At 49.0% G+C, this 22,694-nt stretch overlaps 1 protein-coding gene across 1 annotated transcript; it reads left to right on the top strand.

The window, feature by feature from the left end:
* The first annotated feature begins 1,274 nt into the window (after positions 1–1,274).
* On the top strand, positions 1,275–19,494 carry LOC135367522 (zinc finger protein 600-like). Its single transcript, XM_064600819.1, has 6 exons — positions 1,275–1,964; positions 3,811–3,950; positions 13,522–14,215; positions 16,922–17,052; positions 18,774–18,902; positions 19,399–19,494. The coding sequence occupies exons 1-6, from the start codon at positions 1,427–1,429 to the stop codon at positions 19,492–19,494; spliced, it is 1,728 nt and encodes a 575-aa protein (XP_064456889.1). The 5' UTR covers positions 1,275–1,426.
* The last annotated feature ends 3,200 nt before the right edge of the window (positions 19,495–22,694 follow it).

The following is a 22,694-nucleotide window of genomic DNA, read 5'->3' on the forward strand; positions in this document are numbered from 1 at the left end:
CTGCACGTGCTGCTGACCCAAGAAAGATTGCACTTCGCCCTCCGAAAGTTTTATGCAATCACACTTACTCACTGATTTTCCTCTAGCAAAAGTATCGGTCGACCTCGAACGAACCCTGTAAAAGTGAAGCGGAATATGGTCATTTGCCTAATAATCTGGGGACTAATAATATTAGTTCCGTAGGTGCTCTACCAATTCGCAAGAAGGAGCTCAGATATTTGCGACATAACATCTAGGTTGCCATGAAGAAACGCTCATCGAAAACTTTTGCTCATAACTCGGCAGGGCCGCAAAAATTGCAAACTTACAGCCGTTCAACCATGGTAAAGTTTCGAACATCCTGGTCTCGCTGTTTATGCAGTCTACGTGCCTTCCGGCAGACACAACGGACAGCAGTCCCTGAATTTTGAAATTCTCGAACATGGAGATAAACCCTCTGTAATGCAATGTGTGTGGTGTGTGACCGCCACCAGAAACATCACCGTATGCTTTACACCATCGTTTCTTCGATGCACACGCCACAATTTCTCCTACGTGTCCTTACCCAACCGAACAAGTGCGCATGTATGTAATTGTTTTGTTTACGACTTGAAATTAGGTACTAGTATGAAGCACTTCATTTTGCTCCCCTTTATTACGCTTTTTGTCGTAAATGGCGTGAAAGCCCGAGGTCAGGCGTTGTGCTTCGTTGCATCTTCCGGCCTTCAACAAAAGTCCGGTGCAAATGGGAACGCGCATAAAGATCGTCACCGAATATGTAGGTTCCATGATGGAACCTACATATTCCCCTGAATATGTAGGTTCCATCATGGAACCTACATATTGCGTACATACATACATACATACATACGTACGTACATGCGTTCATACAAACATACATATTGCGTGCGATGCGCCAACCATAGCCACGAATGATAGGGTTATCGCTTCCGATTCCAAGAGAGAGGTGGGCGTACGCCTTTTTGTGTCAATTTGGATGTACGATAATTTATACAAAAAAGGCGTACATGGGGCGACACGTCGTCCTACAAGCAGGCGATGTAGATGCCAGGAGCCGGGCCACGGCCGTAAAAGGGGGGAAAATTCAGAAATCTGGTCAGTTTTGACCTTATTGCGTATCGTAAAGGCACCTGAAAGTAACTTGCAGCTTTATTGATGTGTGTGGTTCAGCACTTCCAACTTCGGTTTCACGTCACATTAAAGCTATACCTTTCACCTGCAAGTATAGGACTGAAATGACAGTGATGTGTTGCATCTCCTTCTAGAAGCCACTAGATCCTCGTCTGGCTATACCGAGAGAGAACTCCCGAATGGACAAAACCAATGTCTTATCTGTGGCGAAGAATTGAAGACTAAACAAGGTCTCCGAGGGCACTTAACCAGCCATTCATCTCGAAGGATATTTCGTTGCCCAAAATTCCCCAGAATGTTGCAAGCAGCGGCTTCGTTTCAGAACCAGTTGAAGAGGCACGAGAATAAGACGTACTGCTCCGGTAACCCTCCACGAAACATCACGAAACCAATGCTCCACTCGTCCCGCCGGCGTAGTCCCTTCAAGAAGGTACACGAAGAAAGCCGTAGAGATCGTTGCGAAGTCTGCTTCCAGAGGTTCAGCAAATATTACCTGACAGCCCACTATTTCACCCACACCGACGAAAAGCGTTATGAGTGCGTGCTTTGCGGGAAAGGATTCGTCAACCGCTCTTATGCTTCTCGTCACGTGAAAAGAGTGCACCCACGATGGAAGGGTTCCCCTGGCATAATCCGCGACATCAACAACCAATCGAGGGACGGTGCCGAACGTATTGAGATTGGGGGAAGCCAACGAGGAAGGAGGAGGTGCGCCGATTGTTTCATGACCTTCTTCACCCACACTGAGTATGCCGTCCACACTACTCTTGGACACATGAGCCCGTCGGAACCGCCAGAGGCTCCTCACGACTGTGCTGGCTTTTCCAAAGGAGGTAAGGATACGCTTCCACTTTCTCTGAGTGTCACCTGCGCCAGTATTGTCGGGATGAACAGGTCATGCCAGCATGATGAAATGTATAATCACTGGACGAATGCTAGGTTCACGGTGTAGGACCGGTGAGGGTTCACGTTCCAATTCTCTCATTCGCAGACCTTTTCTGTTTCACTTTGAAGCATGCAACGAGCCGCGAAAGTTAGACATTTGATCACGCATTCTTCACCTTCGGTAATGTGTCAGTTTATTTGCGATCACAGAGTCTCGATACGGTCTGCAAGCTGAATTTTAAAGTTACCCTGTCCACGTATTAAATCAAACAAATCAGGAAAAAGATGTGCTTCAGAGGGCGGTCATCATTTCTGTGGCCTTGAGGTACTCGAAGAGTGCCTTGGTAACATCCCGTTGCCCAGGGCGCGGGACAGGCCCGAGGAGTGTAGCGAGCGAGAGGGGGTGGTGGCCCAAGGCTTGGAGGCGTCGGGCGAGGGCGGCACGGGGCGCCGAGAACGTCGGGCACGTTAGCAGGAGGTGGGCTACGTCAGCGATGGCGCCGCAGGCATCGCAGTTTGCGTTGCCGCGTCTGCCCATCTTGTGCAGGAGTGACGGAGTGTAGGCGACGTTAAGGCGGAGGCGATGAAGGAGGGTTTCCTCGGCCCTGGTAAGGTGTTGGGAGGGGTAAAGTTGCATCGCGGGGTTGATGGCTCGAAGAAATGCGTTGCATCGAATAGCGTCTGCAATGAAGTGGCGGGTTTCAGAGGCAGACCATCGACGGATTTTAAGGTGGCAAGCTGATGCCGTGAGCGGTAGGTTTGCGATGGGGCTGTCACAGCTATGTGCGCGCCTTGCAGCAGCGTCGGCACGGGTATTCCCAGGGAGGCCTATGTGGCTGGGAACCCACTGGAGCCAGACGGTATGACCGGAGGCGAGAACGGAGTTGTATGACGAGATAGTCATTGCGTGGAGGTCGCTCAGTGGGTTAGCGCGTGGCTCAGTGGTTAGCGTGTCATATCGAAACTGGAAGGTACCCGGGTTCTAATCCATGTGCCGACTGTGCTGTCTGGGGATGTTGCTCTGTTTCTGTTTATTTTGTTCTTAAGACGCTGTCAGACCTATGTCCGCACATGTAGAAGTCGGCCCAGGACGCGCATTCCCCCAGAGCGTTAGTCCTGAAGTTGCCCACCTTTAGCACTAACTCGGGTGAAAGTCCCGCTGTCGCGGTGTAGCTGCAGCATACATCCGACCGGAGATGAGGAACGTCAAGCGTCGTCATCACGGGACTTACTCGCGAGCTTGCCTGCTTAGATATGCTATTTTATCGTACGTCTAGTTGGTGATGCTGAAATGCTAACACACTAGAAGACAGAAGACACCCAGACAAGCTCGCAATAACTATGAATCGGAACCCAGAACGGGAATATCCCTTTCACCCGTCTTTTTTTTTTTTTTTTGTTCTTTTGGTTCTGTCATGGTTCGAGGCGAACAGCACTTCCTTGTGTCTGAGGGAGGGATGAGGGAAAAGGGACACACTCAACTGTTTCACTCCTCCAAATACCAGCTCTCTTCTCTCCCCCTACTCTGTTCATCTGTGATGGTTTTCACGGGGTCCCATTAAACTTCAGTTAGCGTGCGTGTTTGATTGTCTTCAGCCTAATTGTGTTACTTTCGGTACTTTCCTAATGCCGAGGGTGCGTTACTAAATATATTCAATGTATTTGCTCCGAACGGATAGCTGGGAAATACAGCAATGCTGTTCAGCGCAGCAGAATGCGTGTTGTGCCTTCTGGTACATACACAAGAAAGAATCCGGCGAGGCAGCTATCGCGGTACTCTATCTTGCATTCCAGGCTCGCCAGACACTCAACGACAACAGTACGGGGCAGCAGCTACGAGTGGTACAACGACAGTATCTTACAAGTGCGCCATCTGTCACAAAACAGTCAGCACTCCCTCTGAACTCATTCGCCACCTCAACAAACACAGCCAGGTATATACAAAACGTTTCGTTGTGCGCACTGCCCTGATATTTTGTATAGACTGTGGCGCCACGATGCGGACATTTCGTGCTGCCACTGCGGGCGCTTCGGATCAGCGTGATGAAGAAGTCGTGCGCTCGGGACATAGCTCGGGACATAGCTCGGGATATTCGCGACGCCGCTTTCGGAGGCGACACCTTGCGGCGAAAGTATAAAACACGCAAAGTAGGATCGACAAAGTCACACGCCTGTAATCTACCGTAGCGTCTGCTTATGTTGAGTATCACACCTGTTGTTTTGCCGTCAACTTAGAATTACCATACATCGAACTGACCGGTTGCTATTGTTGGTGCTGAGTTGGTGCCGTAGTTTGCTGGCGGCTGGTGAAAAGAACAGTACAGCGCAGTAAGCTGGTGACAGGGGCGACAGAGTCAATACAGACTTTCGTGAGATAGTGCACCAGTTTTTTGAAGCAGTACGTATTGCTGTATCTACTTCAGCGCTATGAGCTGTGAACCTCGTATATAGCTGAACATCAGTGCAGGCTATAAACTGTTACCTTACAAATCCTGTGTTGAATATTTATATGCGCAGTATGATGCCGAACAGAGACCTCTGAAGCCAGTCAGCAGCATAAAAATCTCCTAACTGCCACTATATGCCACATGTCGAATATTATAAAGGAAGGACAACGAATCAATACGAAATGTAATTTTATTCTGTACACATATGACTAGCAAAAACACATCAAGTCTTACTCCTGCATGCGTACTTACGAGAATCTATGATTACATACAGTTCACGCATTCAGTAAGACATCAAACAAGAGGCACTATCAATTCACTTCAATTAATTTTCATGCTTTCTCTTTTACAAATTCTGGGACTGTACATGATCATACATTCACTTATCTCCATGCCTAGCATTTTCTATGATGAAAGATGGAAGCCACTGAAACGGTTAGCCAGCTATAAGACTCAAACCCACATCTCCTGGATTACCGGTCCAGGGCTCTACCAACTGAGCTAAGCTAACACACCTCCCGAGCGACTTCCAAGGGCGCGTCAACTGAGGGACAAATCAACCGTATGGGACACCCTGTATACAGGGTGTCCCAGAAAACGTATCATTGAATTATAATAAAAAACTACGCACCTAGAATCATGCGGTCAACGGCATTTCTTCTTATTAGGTTTTTTCCACCCCCTGATGGGAATGTCATGTGTCGTAAGTTTAATTATGTAAATATTTGCGAACTGAACTCGGAAATTTGCCAAGTAAAGGCCACTTTTTTACCTCACCAATATGAAGAGCGTGCCGAATTCACTCAAGTTCATGATAATTGACAGTAATATTCACGAGCTATCCCATCGGAAAAAAAAAAAGCCAAATATCATGCTTTTCGGAGCACCGGACCATACAGCGCGATGACTTTTTGAGCGCAATTGCTCTCAGTCCGACGAAAGGAGGTTCCAAAGCCAGCCCACAGAGTGATAGTAGAAAAAGTAACAGTTCCTAAAATTGTGAGAAGGAAAGCATTATCCCAGCGAAAGTCGGACGTGATAAGCCATGCCTGTGTTATGTCTTTCTGTGATGCCGGGGTGGGCTGAGCTTCCAACATCCTTTCGTCGGACTGACAACGATTGCGCTGAAAAAAATTCATTGTGCGCTGTTCTGTGGGAGCTCCGTTGAGCATGATGTTCGGCTATTTTTTTTCGATGGGATAGCTCCTGAATATCCCTGTCAATTATCATTAATTTGAGTAAATTAGACACGCTCTTCACATTGGTGGGGTAAACAAGTGACCTTTTTGGCCAATTTCCGATTTAAGCTCGCAAATATTTACATAATTAAACTTACGTTACACGACATTCACATCAGGAGGTGGCAAAAACCCAGCAAGAACAAATGCCATTAACCGCATGATTGGTGGTGTAGTTTTTTTTATAATACAATGACACGTTTTCTGGGACACCCTGTATATGTGTGCGCGTCTGAATGCACTCAGAAATCCAAACAGACAAGTGCATGTAACAAAACTGTATAGCATATAACATACCGTATATGTATGTGTTGTAAAAAGGACGAAGATCATCGGACATCGTTCACGCGCGCATCTACGGTTGAGTCCTGTATCGTTCTACCATCGGTCCATTAAATGCTGCACCCTTCAGACTCCGGTTTGCCATAGTTCTCAACATTTGGTGCCGAAACCCGGGAGCCCCCGCCCTCCACATCGAAGCCAGATTACTCCGAAAGCTCCAGCAGCCAGCCATGGAACGCCTTAAACGAACCCGAGGTGGAACCCGTGGTTTCTTAACAAGGACCATGGTTCGCCTGACCGACCTGTTGGCTCAGCCCAATCCATCGGGCGAAGACGTCGAAGCTGTCCTCGAATATCTCGTCACGAAACGACAAGCTCTCTACGACCTTGATCGCTCCATCTTGGAGGCAACCCCAGAAGACGAGTTGGACGCAGAACTCAGCGGCGCATTGGAATACGAACAGAACCTCGAAGAGGCCATCGCACGAGCACGTCGGTCGCTGCGACACATCCCGACTTCGGCGCCCGTTGTCCAGCAGCGCTCTGATGCCTCGAAGTCTGTCGCACTTCCGAAACTCCAGATCCCAAAGTTCTCCGGCAAACTTCAGGAATGGCAACAATTTTGGGAGCATTTCAACGTGTCAATTCATTCCAACCAGGCGCTAGCCGCTGTCGAGAAGTTCAAGTATTTAGCGTCCTACCTCGTCGACGACGCGAGGCGCACTATCGAAGGCATACGCATCAATGGGGACAATTACCCCACCGCCATCGCGGCCCTCAAGCACAGGTACGGCCGGCCAGGTTTATTGACGTCCGAGCACATCGACGCGCTACTAGCTCTTCGTCCGGTGACTTGTTCTGGACAGGTGTCCCAGTTAAGGCATCTACTTGACGAGGTCTCCTTTCGCACGTCTGCGTTGGCGGCGTTGGACGTTCCCAAGGAGCACTACGCCGTTATCCTTGAACGCGTCATCACGCGGTGCCTTCCCGAGGATCTTTGTGTGCTCTTTCGTCAACGAAGGGTAGATGCGACCGATGCCTCACGTCGAGAACGCGGCGGCGACGATGCTACCGATGCCTCACGTCGAGACCGCGGAGGAGGTGGCCCAGTAGATACGCCGACGGAAAACGTCGAGGCTCTTATCTCCTTTCTCAAAGTCCAAGTCGAGACGCGGGAAGAAGTTGCCTTAACTCGTGCAACCGGTCAGGCCTCCCAGCGTCCTAGCCGAAGTCCAAGCATTCTCCCTAGCCCGGCGACAGCCTCAGCCCTAGCAGCGACGAGCGGGCGTTCTCCGGGGCTAATGGATCATCAGCTACGTCCGAGTTCTCGCCCACCGTCTGACTCGTGCCCATTGTGTGGGTTCACCGATCACCCGCTTCAGTCCTGTACAGTCTATTTGTCCCCCGCCGACAAGAAGCTACGTATATCTCGAACAGGCAGATGTTTTCGATGCGGGAAACCTGGTCATCTTTCAAGACTGTGTAGAACGGCAGCGCTGTTGTCCTGCGCCAATTGCCACGGCCGGCACCTTTCTGTACTGTGCGACATCCAGAGGCGTGATGCCCCGCAGCGCACCAGCGAGACACCCGTTTCTCAATCGGGGAGGCAGAATTCGACTCCGCAACCCCTCAGCCGAACTACGACATCACTAGCCTCAAGTCTGCAGAATACTGGGGGAATTGCTCGGCTGCAAACTGCTACAGTGTGGGCGTCTGGCCCGGCGGGCAGAAGGCAAATTCGCATCCTCCTCGACACCGGAAGCCAGCAGACGTTCATTCGACGTGACCTTTTGCAGCAGCTGAGGTGCGAGGTCGAGGGTGAAGAGAGTTTGTCTGTATTCTCATTTGCGGCGACGCATCCCAAGCATTACCGCTGCGAGCAGGTCACGGTGCGCCTCGAATCCCTCTTCGAAAGCGACTCCGTTGTCGACTTAACGGCTCTTGGCGTCGACGACCTTTGCCACGTCGTTGTTCCTCCATTGGGCATCAAGACAGTCAGGGTGATGCAAGAGCGCGGCTTGCCATTTGCCGACACATGTCACACCGCAGAGATTGGAGTGTTGGTGGGAGCAGACTACTATTGGAAGGTAGTCACCGGGAATGTCGAACGCCTCGCTACCGACCTCATAGCCGTTGAAACCATCTTCGGATGGATTGTACAGAACGTCGGGGGTCCCGTCCGTGGGACGATATCATCGTTGGTGTCAGTCTTCTTCCTCGCACACGAAGATCAGGATCACTTCGAGAGTATTGACCCGTCAGAGATGTGGCGTCTGGACGCCCTCGGTATTGCCGACCACGTTGCCGGCGACGACGACTCCGTCGCCTCACTTTGCTTCTCAAGTCAAGTAGAAAAGCGTAATGGCCGCTATGTGGTTCCACTTATGGTTAAGGGCTCTGGACTTCCAGCCGAAGCAAACAACCGGGTAACGGCGGCGCAGCGGCTGGTCGCGCAGTTGCGGCGTTTTCGTACTTCCCCGCAGCTACTTCTCAATTACGATTCCGTCATTCGGGAATACTTTGACGAGGGTCATGCCGAACGGGTTGCTGATGTTTCGAACCAAACCGACAACGTGTACTACATGCCCCATCACGCCGTGATCCGGAAAGACGCCGTAACGACGAAGCTCCGCGTCGTCTTCGATGCCTCGTCCCACTGCCCCGGCCAACCGTCTCTAAACAGTCTCCTCATGAAAGGACCCAAGCTGAACGCCGACCTCATACATCTATTACTAGTGTTTCGCTGCAGCACCGTCGTCCTCACGGCAGATATAAGAAAGGCGTATCTACAAATCAGTATTCGAACAGATGATAGAGATCTCCTCCGCTTCCTATGGGTGCAGGACGTCGCCGCCCATGAGAGCCCGCAGATTGAGGAGTGGCGCATGACCAGGGTCCCCTTCGGCGCCACATCCAGCCCTTTCTTGCTGGCGGCAACGTTACAGCATCATCTCGCTTCCGTGGCCTCTCGATACCCGATGACTGTTCCACGGCTTTGTACAGGGTTCTATGTCGACGATTTGGTTGTGGGATGCACGTCAGAACCCGACGCCCTTCAAGTGTATGGCGACACCATTGACATACTCCAGGAAGCCGGTATGGATATACGGAAATGGACTTCAAATTCATCCGCACTTCGCGAGCGGTTTCTGTCGGACGAGGTTTCCTACGACAACGCATCCGATGGCAACGCAACGATCAAGGTGCTGGGCTTGTTGTGGGACCGGGACACAGATAGTCTCACCTTTTCGGTCAAACGAGCACTCACGTTGTCTGCGTCCCATCCTCCTACGAAACGTACGGTGCTCAAGACATTCTCCCTCATCTATGACCCGCTCGGCTATCTCGCACCCTTCATCGTAACCGTCAAGCTCCTGTTTCAAAATTTATGGCGCAAGTCGTTGCCATGGGACGCTGAGTTTGCAACGGAAGATCTTGTGGTCTGGGAGAAATGGAAGGCTGAACTGTCAGGCATCGATGCGTTGCACCTGTCGCGTAGCGTATTTCCGCAGAGCAAAACCCTGCTTGATGTGCATTGCTTCGCCGACGCTAGTCCCAAGGCCTACGGCACAACAGTATACGTTCGCAGCCGCCCCAATAACGGCACGACTTCTACGCGGTTGCTTTTAGCGAGAGCCCGTCTAGCTCCATTGAAAGAACTCTCGTTGCCGCGTCTCGAACTGCTGGCATGCCTGCTGTCCACGCGTCTTTATCGCCATATCTCGACGGTAGAAGCCTTAAATGTTGCCCCCATTCACTTCTGGACGGATTCAAGCATCGCGCTCCAATGGATTCAGTGCGACACGAACACCCGCCCCTCCTTTGTCAAGTCGATGGTGGCAAAAATCTTATCGTCTTCACGACCGGAACAATGGCGGCACTGCAACGGACGCGACAACCCCGCAGACCTAGTGACCCGCGGCATCTCCGCCAGGTGCCTACGGAACAGCCCGCTGTGGTGGAGTGGTCCTCCCTGGCTGTCCGCGGGCGATATCGGCCCTCCTACAACTCCAGACCCAAATGTCAAAGACACCTGCACGACGGTGAGCGCTGCACCGGAAGCTCCCGATACCGAAGTGGTCGTTCATCCAGTGTCGGCCACGCAGAACTGGATGGACCTCTCAGCTTACAGCACCCTCTCTCGACTTCTCCGAGTTACGGCTTGGTGCGCTAGGTTCGTCCGCAACAGTAGGCCCCGCCAAACGTGTACAACAGGTCCACTTACGTCCGAAGAGCTTCGACACGCCGAAACCATATGGGTCTCACATGTCCAAACCGAAGCCTTTCGGGACGACATCTTGGCGCTCAGACACGGCAGCGTTGCTGCGACATCTTCGTCGGTACGTGTTTTCCAGCCATTTCTCGACGTCTCCGGAATACTGCGCGTCGGCGGGCGTCTTCACCAACTTCAAGATTCGTACCAGATCAAGCATCCCGTCCTCCTACCGCCTAAGCATCGATTCACGGAGCTCATCATACTCGACGCCCACCAGCGCTTGCTACACGCCGGCGTGCAAGACACCATCGCCGAGGTCCGAAGCACATTTTGGGTTGTCCGCGGACGGCAAACCACAAGGCGTGTCCTTCGCTCATGCTTGACCTGCCGCAGACTAAGTGCGCACCTTGAGACATCCCCAGTGTCACCTCTACCTCGGGAGCGTATAACGCCGGCAAATCCGTTCACAGTTGTCGGCGTAGATTTCGCGGGACCGCTCTATATCTCAAGGTCGGCTTCTCCCAAGACGTACGTAGCCCTTTTCACGTGCGGTGTCACAAGGGCCGTCCACCTCGAACTTGTGTCCTCTATGAGCGTGCCTGATTTCCTGCTTGCCTTCCGACGGTTCATCTCTAGGCGTGGGGTACCCTCCCTCATCTTTTCCGACAACGCTCGCACCTTTCGCAAATGCTCGTCCCTCCTCTCCCTGGTTAGCGCAAGAGATGTACTAGACTTTGCCACCCAGCATCGCATCGCCTGGCGATTCATTGTTGAGCGAGCTCCTTGGTGGGGAGGCTGGTGGGAACGGCTCATACGAACTGTAAAGGAAGCCCTAAGACGCTGCCTTGGGAGAAAGCGCCTCACCTTTGAGCAGTTGACTACGACACTCTGTGAAGTAGAAGCCATCGTCAACTCCCGCCCACTCACGCATATTGGAGCTGATCCCGGGGAGCTTCAGCCACTCACCCCATCCCACTTTCTGTTAGGGAAACGAGCAGTGGCTTTGCCTGATGAATTCGCTGCCGATGCATCACGCCAGAACGACCTGCGGCTCAGTTTTCGTGTCATTCATCAGGCAAGGAAGCAGTTCTGGAAGCGCTGGACGCGCGAATACCTCCTTCAGCTGCGGTCAGCGCACGCAACCTCCTCACCAGCAGTGTCCGAGACGCAACTGAGGGAAGGCGACGTCGTGCAAGTGCAAGAAGACCATCTCCGTCCATCGTTTTGGAAGTTGGCTCGCGTGTCAAGCGTCATACGAGGGCGAGACGGCGTCGTACGGGCGTGCTCGCTGCGCCTGGCCAACGGGTCATCAATCGTCCGACCCGTCCAAAGGCTTTGTCGCCTCGAAGTTGACGCGCCCTAAGTCCCGGCGCGGGATGTTGCATAACTTAAAGGAGGACGATGGGCGACTAGGTGCATGCGATTGCGATTAGCGCGCGGCTCCTGGCTCGGGTTGGGATTCGGGGCACTTGTGAATTAAAGCTTGTTGGTGTTGGTCACCTGGAGCTTCGGTCGATCTGACTCATTACGTAATAGTATGTAACTGTACATGTCACAAACTCTATATTATAGCTACGACTGATGATACACATTTAGAACAAGCATGCACACCACAATATAAATGTACAAAGCGGTGCAGTGGTGTTTCGCCAGCAAGCGTGAATATACACTATATGCAGTACAGTTATCATTTCGGAAAATGTACTGGATCTGTTATTCGGTTAGCTTCTCTGTCCCCTCTTCTTGCATCCAATATCCAATGAATAATCATAGCCACGGTGAGGCAGAACGAGATGCACATATACAAAGACATCAGATCAACGCCAAGTTCGGCCACATCTGCCCCGAATGCACTCCTTGTATTTTGTCGGGCAGATCTTAGGAAGCTATATAACACACACAATGCAGTACTTCAGAAGGATGTAGTTCCGTATCGGGACCACTGGCTTCTTTTTAAAGTAAAAAGAATAGAAACAAAAATCGAACGTTTTTACGTGAAAGAGGAGCTAATTAGTAACGAAATTAAACAGGAATAACCATTGTATATTGCGTGAAACGTATAAAAATTGAATTTTACCGCCCGTTTCTGGAAGGCGATCCGCCATATTTACTGAGGACCTTTTGATCTAACCCGAGAAACAGTCCCGCCGTCCGCACCGCCTAGTGCGTGCCTGGGCGGGGGGGGGGAGGGGGGGGGCTGTAGAACCTAACCTAGACTAACCTCACTACACTGAGGTGATTTAGCCCTCTTGCAAGATGGCAAGGTTAGAGTCCGTTAGGCTTAGCATTCCCATGTTTCTCCTGCGCTAAAAGTGAGTCAGATGAGGTTGTTGAAATGCATATAAAAAAGTTCTAGTTCGCAGAATTTTATATTTCTTAAATTTTTAGATTCAATATATGACCCTCTTCCACTCCTATGCAATATTTACCTTCCTAACGCTTTCACTAATTTTTAAAAACGAGTGGTCCCTATACGGAGCTACACCCCTTCAGAAACACACGTTTCAAAAATGCACACATTTATGCACGATTTGAATGTTGAAAAACAGGACGGGATGTCGACCTCCCTCCCGTTAGAAGCTCGAGGAGTAAGGGTCAACAATGGGCGCTGATGCCGATGGCGTTGGGTCTTACATGACAGTGGGAGCGCAAAGCTTCGTTTTCAAACTCGAGTGAAGGCTGTGAAAACGTCTCGATTTCGGTACTTGCGCGAATTATTTGCATGATGTTGTTCGCCGAACAAAAAAAAAAGCAAAAGAAAACGTGTGCTAATGACCATACTGTTATTTGTTATTGTTGTTGCAATTACGGTTTCCATAGTGACAACGCTGGTGCACGTGCACTTGTGTCTGTATTGGGCCACACCAGACCTCCTTAACGTTCACATTAAAATTACGCCGGTTTGGTGCGCACACCAAACATGCTGGAAGTATCGGAATTACTCTCGTGTCACAGTAGGCCACCCTGATTTGCACTTCAAAAACCACAGTATTGGCCTAGTGTACACATCAGGAGAACAAGGCAACGCCAGAACATCCCTGGTGCACACATAAAGAGCACCGCAACAGCTTTGTCTCTATACGTCTGGGACACAAAAAAATTAAAAAAAGAACACCATAATAAAGTTCTGGTGCGTGTTTTTTATTATTATTATCATCATCAGTATTATTATTATTGTGCTTGCTCTTTTTCCTCCAGCCATTATTCAATTGCGCTCAATTTTACTGTTTGTCCGTGTCTGAGGATTTCTAACTCAACGTGCACCTTTCGGTTTTGAGATACGCAGATGACATACACATTAATCGTCGTTCTTCTTCCGCAGAAATTAACGGATCCACGACTGCTTTCACAGGCCCCGTGCCTGGGCGGACGATACCAATGCCTCGTTTGCGGACTCACGAAGCCAAGCATGCACACGCTAAGGAAGCACCTTTTGCGCCACGCCTCCGTGAATATATTCCAATGCCCCCTGTGCTCCAAGTGGTTCAAGACCCCGTATACTTTTATAAACCACCTAAAGTTGCACGTTCCACATCGAGAATCTTATTGCTGTACCATTTGCAGCAAGGAACTGGGTTCAAAACGTGGCCTGATTCTACACACGAAGACTTTACACAGCAAAGACGGAGAAAAAGAACGCTGTGAAGTGTGCCTCAAGATTATGAGTAAGACCAGCTTACTCACACACTGTTACCTCCACACTGGCGAGAGGTCATGCAAGTGTAAGATATGCAGAAAGCAGACGAATACACGAAAATCAGCGCTGCGGCACGTGAAGCAACACCATCCTGAGTTGAAGCAACCGTCTGAAGCTGTCGTTCGCTGTAATGCTTTGACGCAGGCCAGTCAGCAGTGGCGGAGATGCAAAGTACTGAGAAATGAAACGGCGAGGTGTGCCGTCTGCAGGTTGCAGTGCAATAGCCAGATGGACTACGTGGTTCATGCAGTCATGGCGCATCTAACCTCGACTTCATCCAAGGAAGGAACAGGACCCTACAAGCGGTTAACAGTTCAAGGTAATACGTAGTCTGTTAGTAGACTAAAATTACATTAACTCAAATGCCGAAAGGGAATGCAGAAACAGAGTATACCGACTTCCAATCCACAGCCAGAATGATCTTATATCCTGGAGCAGAAAACTTTCCAGGTAGCACAATGTTCTGAAAGTTCAGGTGGATATGACCTGTCCATACCCGTGCGGTAGCCCCGAAACTGCCGGCCATAAAATGTCCACATTTGTCACTTCCGCTTGTATTCTGCCAGTGTTCTGTCGCACATCGCCTTTCGCACTTTATGGAGAGCCGCAGCCTATAAAGCGCCAGGGGGTGAGAGTGCTGTAGCACAGCCTTATAGCACACATTGTCCGATCATAAGCGTTGCTTCGCCACCTTCTGCAGTGGAATGCGATATGGCTGTCTCATCAAGCAACTAGAACGTTTATCACTCACCTACAAGCAATACCGTTCAAACGCCATGGATTAAAGCGCCGTCGGCACGCATATTTGCGCCCCCTGGCAGGACATCGCGCAACCTAGTGACGCAGGCACGCAACTTGGGGGTAGTACTGCCCAGAGACAGAGAGGGGGGCGGGGCTGCAGCGCTCAAATTACACTAGTTCTAGCCACGTGAATTACATGATGACCTGACCTGTGAGTTATTAGCAGAAACTAAGGCAGAAAAGACGTGTCTTCTGATGTGTCACCACCGGAAGCCCTGGTCGGTTAGAATCGCAGAAAACACACACAGACACGTGTGACTTTTGCCTCTGGACATCACACACTTTTTTTTAATTTACTTCACATGTAGTAGGTGACCTCGTTGCCTCAGTCACTAGCCTGTCCCCTTGCTGATCCCGAGGTCGCGGGTTCAAACCCGGCCGAGGAGGGTGGCAACCTAGCGGAAGGGTACAAGTTGCTCCTGCCGTCTTCCGCGAGAGCCGTTAAAGGGACTGTCTCGTACAGCCGGGCCGTTTCCGAAACTTAGCCAAAACTAGTTTCACGACTACTGTACACATACAACCGTCAAAGTTTCATTCGGAATAACCAAGTCGTTTTCGAGGAATTTGTGGAAACGTGCCGTAGGAGCAGACGACGAAAGCTGCGCCTCTCTCATGCATACGTCACGTATGACGTCGGCCTGCGGGTCCGTCGTCGTTGTCATGGTAATTGTAACTTGCAGAAGCACCTTGGTTTGAGTAATCCCCTTTGCTCTCGAAATGGGGACACTCAGGCATATACCTCCGCGAGCGGAGAATGTAGTCCGAGCATTGACTGTGGGGTCTCCCATAATGTGGCGCACAGTCGTATACGTGGAAGCTAAGTCACGTGTTCTCTTTCCGCGATTATTTAATGCGGTTTTTAAATAAACACGTACTCCTTCTCCAAGTACGTCGTCAGCGACACTTGATTTCGAAGCATGATCAGTGTACAACGGGGAGTGTAATGGAAGCGCGCGTAATATATTTTTGGTCGGAGCTGTAATGCGACCGCGCGCGCCGATGGCCAGCGACTTCAGATTTGTGATTGTGGATGGGGTTGTTCTGCGACTTTTAACTTGTCTCTGAGGAATAACATAGTTGTTCTGAACCACCATGCCTGCCACTACGTAGAATGCGCGTTTTTCACCTGAGAACTGAAAGAAAATGTACGAGAGTTGCCGCGGTGCCCAGTAACTTCTGAAAGTCGTCTGCTCACGCCGATGGACTAGCACGCGCAAAAGCAGACGATTTCTGTATCCTATCACGGACTTACACGCAGGGCGACGTGGCCGTTCTTATTGTTGCAAACACAGATCGCTGCATGCTCTGCAATCTTTATCAATTTAATTTGGCTATTTAATAACTGTGGCGTGTTTTGTCGGGTAAATTAGCGGTATTCCATTTTCAACAAAGGGCAATCGAAGGGCCAGGGGGTACGAGACCGTCCCTTTAAAGGTGCATGGAAATGACATTTAACTCTCGACTCGAAACCCTGCTTCATCTGTGAAGCTGTCCACACGGGCTCACCATGCAAAACATCTTCGCTCTGCGGTGTATTGTCGCTGCGCAATAACCCCCTCCCGCCCTTTACAAAAGACAGTCGGAGAAAACAGTCGCGGACGACAGACACGAGCCGCGCGTGACGTAGAAACTGCTCAGCGCCTTCTTTCTTCTGAACTGTGCCGTTGGATGTCACGGGTCACGTGCCCGAGCCCGCGATACGTCACGACGTCTTCTGCTTCGCTTCGGCGCTCTTTGGATGTGGACAGGGTTTTTGAAAGGTGTGCGGAACAGAGCCTTGCGCATGTTCTGTAGGTTACCTGGACTCATCGTTCTTTCGCAGGAGCTCATCTTATCCGTTACAGAAGACGTCGCAGCGAGAAACGAAACGAAACATATTTGACGGCCACTTCCATGCTCCTTTAAATGTGGTGTGCCGTGTGTCGGGTTTTCGGCGCATACTAAAGAACCCTCGAATAGGCAAAATTAAATTCACAGACCCGACCACCGAATGTAGGCACAGTTCCCCCTGAAGTCGGCCCAGGACGCATACTAACCCCCTGTCCCCCACTGTCCTCTCTCCATCTGTCCTCATCTGCACGTCGCTCATAGCCACAGTTTCTTCGCGGCGCTCGCACGAAAGTAAAAAAAAAGACCACTTTGGCGTCGCCCATGATCACCGTTGTCGCGTGACGTAAGTCATCGATTAGTATATGTTTGTTACATGCATGCATGACTGTTTCAGGAATCCACGATGGCGACTGTACGTTTGAAGAGGATTATTCCGCAAGGGTCTTGCCTTACAAGTGCGTCGTGTGTCCAGAAAATTTTGAACATTCGTGGGAGCTGATCCAGCATCTTCACGGCCACGATTCGGTGCGTATATACTCTGACTTTTTACCAGATTTGTACGTAACGCGTTACTAGTAATTGCGTTACTAGTAATCAATTACTTTTTTCAGTAAATTTTAACGTAATCAATTAATTTTGTGAGCAAGTAATTTTTCAAGTAATCTGATTACAATTTTCGGTAATCAATTACTGAGTAATCGATTACTTTTTTAACCTTCTGTCAACAATGGCAACACTTTTCGGCAAGCCCGATCTTCGACTGAAGCAATGACGCAGAGGTCACTGTGACGGCCGTCCCTATAGTCCTGACGTGTTCCATGCAGAACACAGTAATACGATAATTCTTTACAACCGCGACCTACTGGAGCAACAGTAACAATAGTAACAAAACGAAGCGGATGTTTCAACGCCTATACGGTCATCCTCATCTGGGACAGGAGGCGAGACTATTTAAAAGTAACGGGAAAAGTAACGCGTTACATTTCTAATCGGTAACGTATTACATTTTTGATGAAGTAATTTGTAACGGTAAAGAATTACTTTTCGCGCAGTAGTAACAGTAATTGTAATCAATTACATTTTTCGAGTAACGTGTACAACTCTGCTTTTTACATCCTTCAACATGTCGTGGTAAAACACATGGAACTTTCTTTCCAGAATACCACTGGGGTTCACGGCTACGGCTCCTCGCTCATAAAAATCTGTCGTCTATTCCAGACTTTGGTACCTGTGTCGTACCCTGGGCACTCTGAGACAGTGCCAAACCAGTAAAGAAATAGCTTCGACTTTTAGTGATTTTTTTTTTCGAGCATTTAAGTGGGTTCGGTACAGCAGGAAGGAGTGCGGAAGCGGGGGATAGTATGCGACCTGGGCCGACATTCGTCTGGAAAGTCTTCGGAAAACCCGAGGAAAACTCGGTGACAAGGGTTCGAACCCGACTCGCCTCCCAGTCTCGCCGTGGACAATGTAATGTAATGATTACGTATTGCGCATTTCGCTACAAAATGCCTGATTCAATGGGTATGCTACCCACATTAACAGCATCCCACCTTCGTCCAGCGCGGAATATCTGTATCACCATTGGCATGTGATTGCCATTATGGCGATAAGGGAGCACTATCTGGCCATTCAGTGACACGACCCCAATCCGCTATTCCTTATCTTGCGGCTCCCCCGCCACCAATGCAAGCGGATGAACACGAATTTGAGTGCAGGATAGTTAAGCGAAAGAGCGCATTACTACGCTGCTCCGCGCAAGAAATTCGTAAACCGAAACCAGTTAATTACTCGAAACGATCACTAAAAGTCGAAGCTTTTTTCTTTCTCTTCTTTTTTTTTTTTTACTGGTTTGGCACTATCTCAGAGTGACCATTGCTATGGCACAGGTACCAAAGCCCGGCGAAGTAAAACAAGAAAGTTGTTTAAGTAACGGGCGCATGCAGATGAGAAACTGAGCGGTCACTTTGTGGCTGGTGCATCAAGGATACTAACAAAAAAAAAAAACGTTTCCCGAGAGGTGGCGCCGTTTTCGAATTATACTGCCGGGGTATTTTTGTGAAACACCCCGTATATATACCTTAGGGCATTGAAAACGAAAAGGCGTGTGTTTTTGTTGTTGTTGTTGTTTTACCTTACCGTAAGCTAATGTGCTCTGCGTGTGTGGTTTTCCGCCAGTGTTGTCAACGCGATGTTGTCAGCGACTCTGGTTACGAGCTACTAACGTTCCACGTGTTTTGCCGTTGCAGGAGCCTCTAGATCCAGCCGTCCTTGCCAACGCGAACCTTCCTTGCGGCGGCTTCCAGTGTCCCATCTGCGACCACACGCTTAACAGCAGAAGCTCACTGACGATCCACTTCGGAATTCACCGCGAAGTCGTAAAGTTTCCATGTCCGAAGTGCCGTGCATCGTTGAGTTCATCGACCAGCTTCCTGCAACATTTGCACACACATGTACCGGCGGCACGTAACCAATATGGTCGGCCGCGTTGCGGTACAAGTGCATCCTCGCGCACTGGGCTAAAAACCCACACACGACGTGGACATCGTGAAGCTTGCGGAGGAGTTCGTTGCGAGGTCTGCTTCAAATACCTTTCTGATGGGACCAATTTGCTTAGACATTACTATTTGCATACCGATGAACGTTTGTTCACCTGCAACATTTGCGAGAGAAGATACATTCAGAGAATCAGCGCTATCGTCCACATAAAGCGGACCCATCCTGAAGTGAATGCCCCTGCTGACTTCGTCAGCCTGATTGAATGTTGAGAGCTCATCGTGACGACCGTGGTGACCAACGCAGAGGCAGCAGAAGGAGACGGCGTTGAAGCTGTCTTTCATTACTGTTTTTTTTTTCTTCTTCTTCTTGTTGAAGACTCCTGACGACATTCCATCATACCACTGCATCACAGCTTCCCATGTTGTGAGCCCTTCAGTTCGATCACAGGGAGCTGTGGGAACCGGAGGCTAAAAGCCAATGTATGTGACTTAATGACCTCTCATGCAGGTCTTGAACGACAGCAGCGTCGTGTACAGATATACACAATTGTCAATATACGCAAGAAATACCCCGAAACTTTTGATATTGACAATGATATTTATCAATTTCGAACATTAACGTAATGCAAATGTGTGTTGCAAGTTATTAGAATATATCATATAAATGCAAGTCATTATCTTCTTGGAAACAATACGATTCTTCTTAGGTGCTCTACTCACTATTGACTATTCGCATGTTCGTTATTCAGAAGTCCACTATTCACATGTTCACTAGAAGTCCACAGTTATCCCAACATCATGCACAGAGAATCCGAGAAGGTTGTATCCATCCCACAGCTCTGAACAAATTTCAGTTTTTGGGTGTGGGGGGTGGGGTGAGAATTTAAGTTAGGAGTAGCAGAACAAGTCAGGAGACGAATTCAATTTCTTCTCGTTTTTTGTGTGTGTGTGTGTTTTCCCTTATAAACAAACAAACAAACAAACAAACAATGGGATTCTTACTAATTACTGGCATGGTTTCCGCCAAGCATTTTCTACGATTACACAACTCGTCAGTGCAGTACGTGATTTTGGCAGAGTACTTGACGGGAAAGGCCAGACAGATGTAATATTTCTAGATCTTGCCAAGGCACTTGATTCTGTCCCTCATTCATGACTACTTTATAAACTTGGGAATGTAGGATTAAACTCCAGTGCCGTGAACTGGATTTTCGCCTACTTGAGCGATCGTTCTCAATACGCTGAAATCTGTGACACAAAATCCAGTCACGTCTTGTTGAGGGTGCCGCAAGGCTCCGTATTAGGCAAAGCCGTAGCGACTGGGGGAGAGGGGGGGGACAGTCGCAAGAGAAGGCGTCGAACGGCAGTCCCTATCGGTTGGTTGGACGGTATAAAGCGGGAATGAAGAGAGTTTGAATTTACGATATCGGCGGTGCAACAAAGCGTTTTCTTTTCTTTGTTTACAGAGCTTTTGATGGCAATGAGGGAAAGCGGGGGGGGGGGGGCACTTCACGTTCATAGTGCCCTCGGCGCAAACTCGCCTCGCGACGGCTCTGGTGTTGTTCTACTATTCTTATTCGTCATTTACATTAATGACAATGTTGCCGTTGCCCCTAATATAAAGATCGGGTTATTTGCCGATGACTGTGTCTTGTATTGTTCAATATTATCGCTCGATGACAGCATGCTGCTAGGCAATAACCTATACCAAAGATAATTGGTTGGTGTGGTACGTGGGGGATGAAGGTTAATTGTAATAAAAGTGTATTGATGTCGAACACTAACAAAAACGATCCCGTACTAGCAGGTTACTTAAGCAGGTTAACCTAATATTTAAGCAGGTTAATGAGTTTAAGTATCTTGAAATGACGATTACACCAAACTTGAAGTGGAATACTCGCATTGATAACGTTTACAGTGCATGCACCGTCCATCGTAAAATTGGCAGCGTAGAAAACGTTCATGCGCCCAGTACTACGTCGACTCAAACAAACATCGATAACATTGAGCGGATACAAATAGAGTGACTCTAGATACAAAGGATGTCTGCAAGATACGTTTATTCGAAACTTAGGCGATTAGATTCGGTTTAGAACTTCTGGGTCACGCAGGTTTAGAACCATTAAGTATTAGAAGGAAAACACATAGGATCAGGTTCTTTCACTTAGTGTACCATGGCTATTTAGGTCTTGATCCCTCGTCCTTCCTGAGCCCACCTTCACGACAGACCACAAGACTCAATCATATCAAGGTAGTGGTTCCCTGTAATGCTGCTAAGTACATCTTTTGAAGAACCATGGAAGAGTGGAATGCACTGCCCTCAGATATGGTGTCGGAGGAGGAGGAGGAGTGTCGTTGGGAGGAACCCGAGAGGTCTGCCTGCCTGATTAGGCGGCATGTTTCTCGGGAAGGGAAAGGTGGTGGAGAGGAGGAGAGGAAAGGGTGAAGTGGAAGACCGAGCGGAATCCGCTCGGGGGGAGGATAGCTGCGTCCATGGGCCGACTTCAGGGGAACTGTGCCGGCATACGCCTATTACACATCTGAGGGAAACCCAGGAAAAACCCCAGACGGCACAGCCGGCCCGCGGATTCGAACCGCGGACCTCCCAGTCTCCAAGCGCACGTGTTACCGCTGCGCCACCGGAGCTGGTCAGATATATGGTGTCCCTCGGATCTGTTTCGGCATTTGGGCAACAGTTGGAGTCTTTTTTTTTCTAAGCGTTTTGTAGTTATCACTGATCATGCGTTACTTATAATGTATTACTTATTATTTGTAGTTACTTATGTGTTACTTATTATTTGTAGTTTTCTTCTTATCGTAGTTGTCACAATTATCTTTGCTCCTTTATAATATGGTTGTTTTGGGTCTTCTTTACTTATATTGTTCCTTATTATGTTACTTACTTATTACGTTACCTAGATGTTCCTTCTCTGTACCTGCATGGGCCCCTGTGGGCCCGAGGTAGGGCCTGCAGTATTGTTAAAAAATAATAATAATATCGGTTTTTGTTCCTTTGGTCAACCGTAGAAGTGTTTTGCGGTGGTTTATTTTGCACATTTAAACAGATCGAGGTTACCTACATTCAATGGAATATTACGGGAACGTATTATAATTACTGGATTATTACTGACCCAATTGCTGGAATTGTACATAATCGTTGAGCTCCATATGATGTTCTGCATCTTTCAACAAATCACGTCTGATTGACTGATTGCTCGACTTCAGAAATAATAAAATGGAGATTTTGGATCCACTAGTGTGAGATCAGCAACTCCACTCAACTAGCTCCAGTGGATCGCTTGCATTGGTGGAAAACTCGTGGAATGACGCTGCTGCTGATGATCTTGTTGGCTATTCCCACATCTGTTGGTGGCGAAACTAGTGCTTGAATGTATCAAGTTTGCAATGTCAAGCAACACCGAGTTATCCTAAAGTCTACAATAGTACAGGTTATGCTTTGAAAGGAGATCATGTTTGTTGTTTCTTTCTTTCGTTGTTTGTTTTCATATCTAGCGAACCCTCGTTTTATAAACCCTCCATTTATAGACGAGTTCAAAAAATCCCAGTGCTCTTTGCGCACGCATTGCATCCTGGGCGCTTGCTGAGCGGGGGAACGAAGAATAATCCTTCACATTTCGCTTTCGCTGACCTATTTGACACGTCGTAGACAAT

Source organism: Ornithodoros turicata, chromosome 8, assembly GCF_037126465.1.
Source record: "Ornithodoros turicata isolate Travis chromosome 8, ASM3712646v1, whole genome shotgun sequence".
NCBI classification, from domain to species: Eukaryota; Metazoa; Arthropoda; class Arachnida; order Ixodida; family Argasidae; genus Ornithodoros; species Ornithodoros turicata.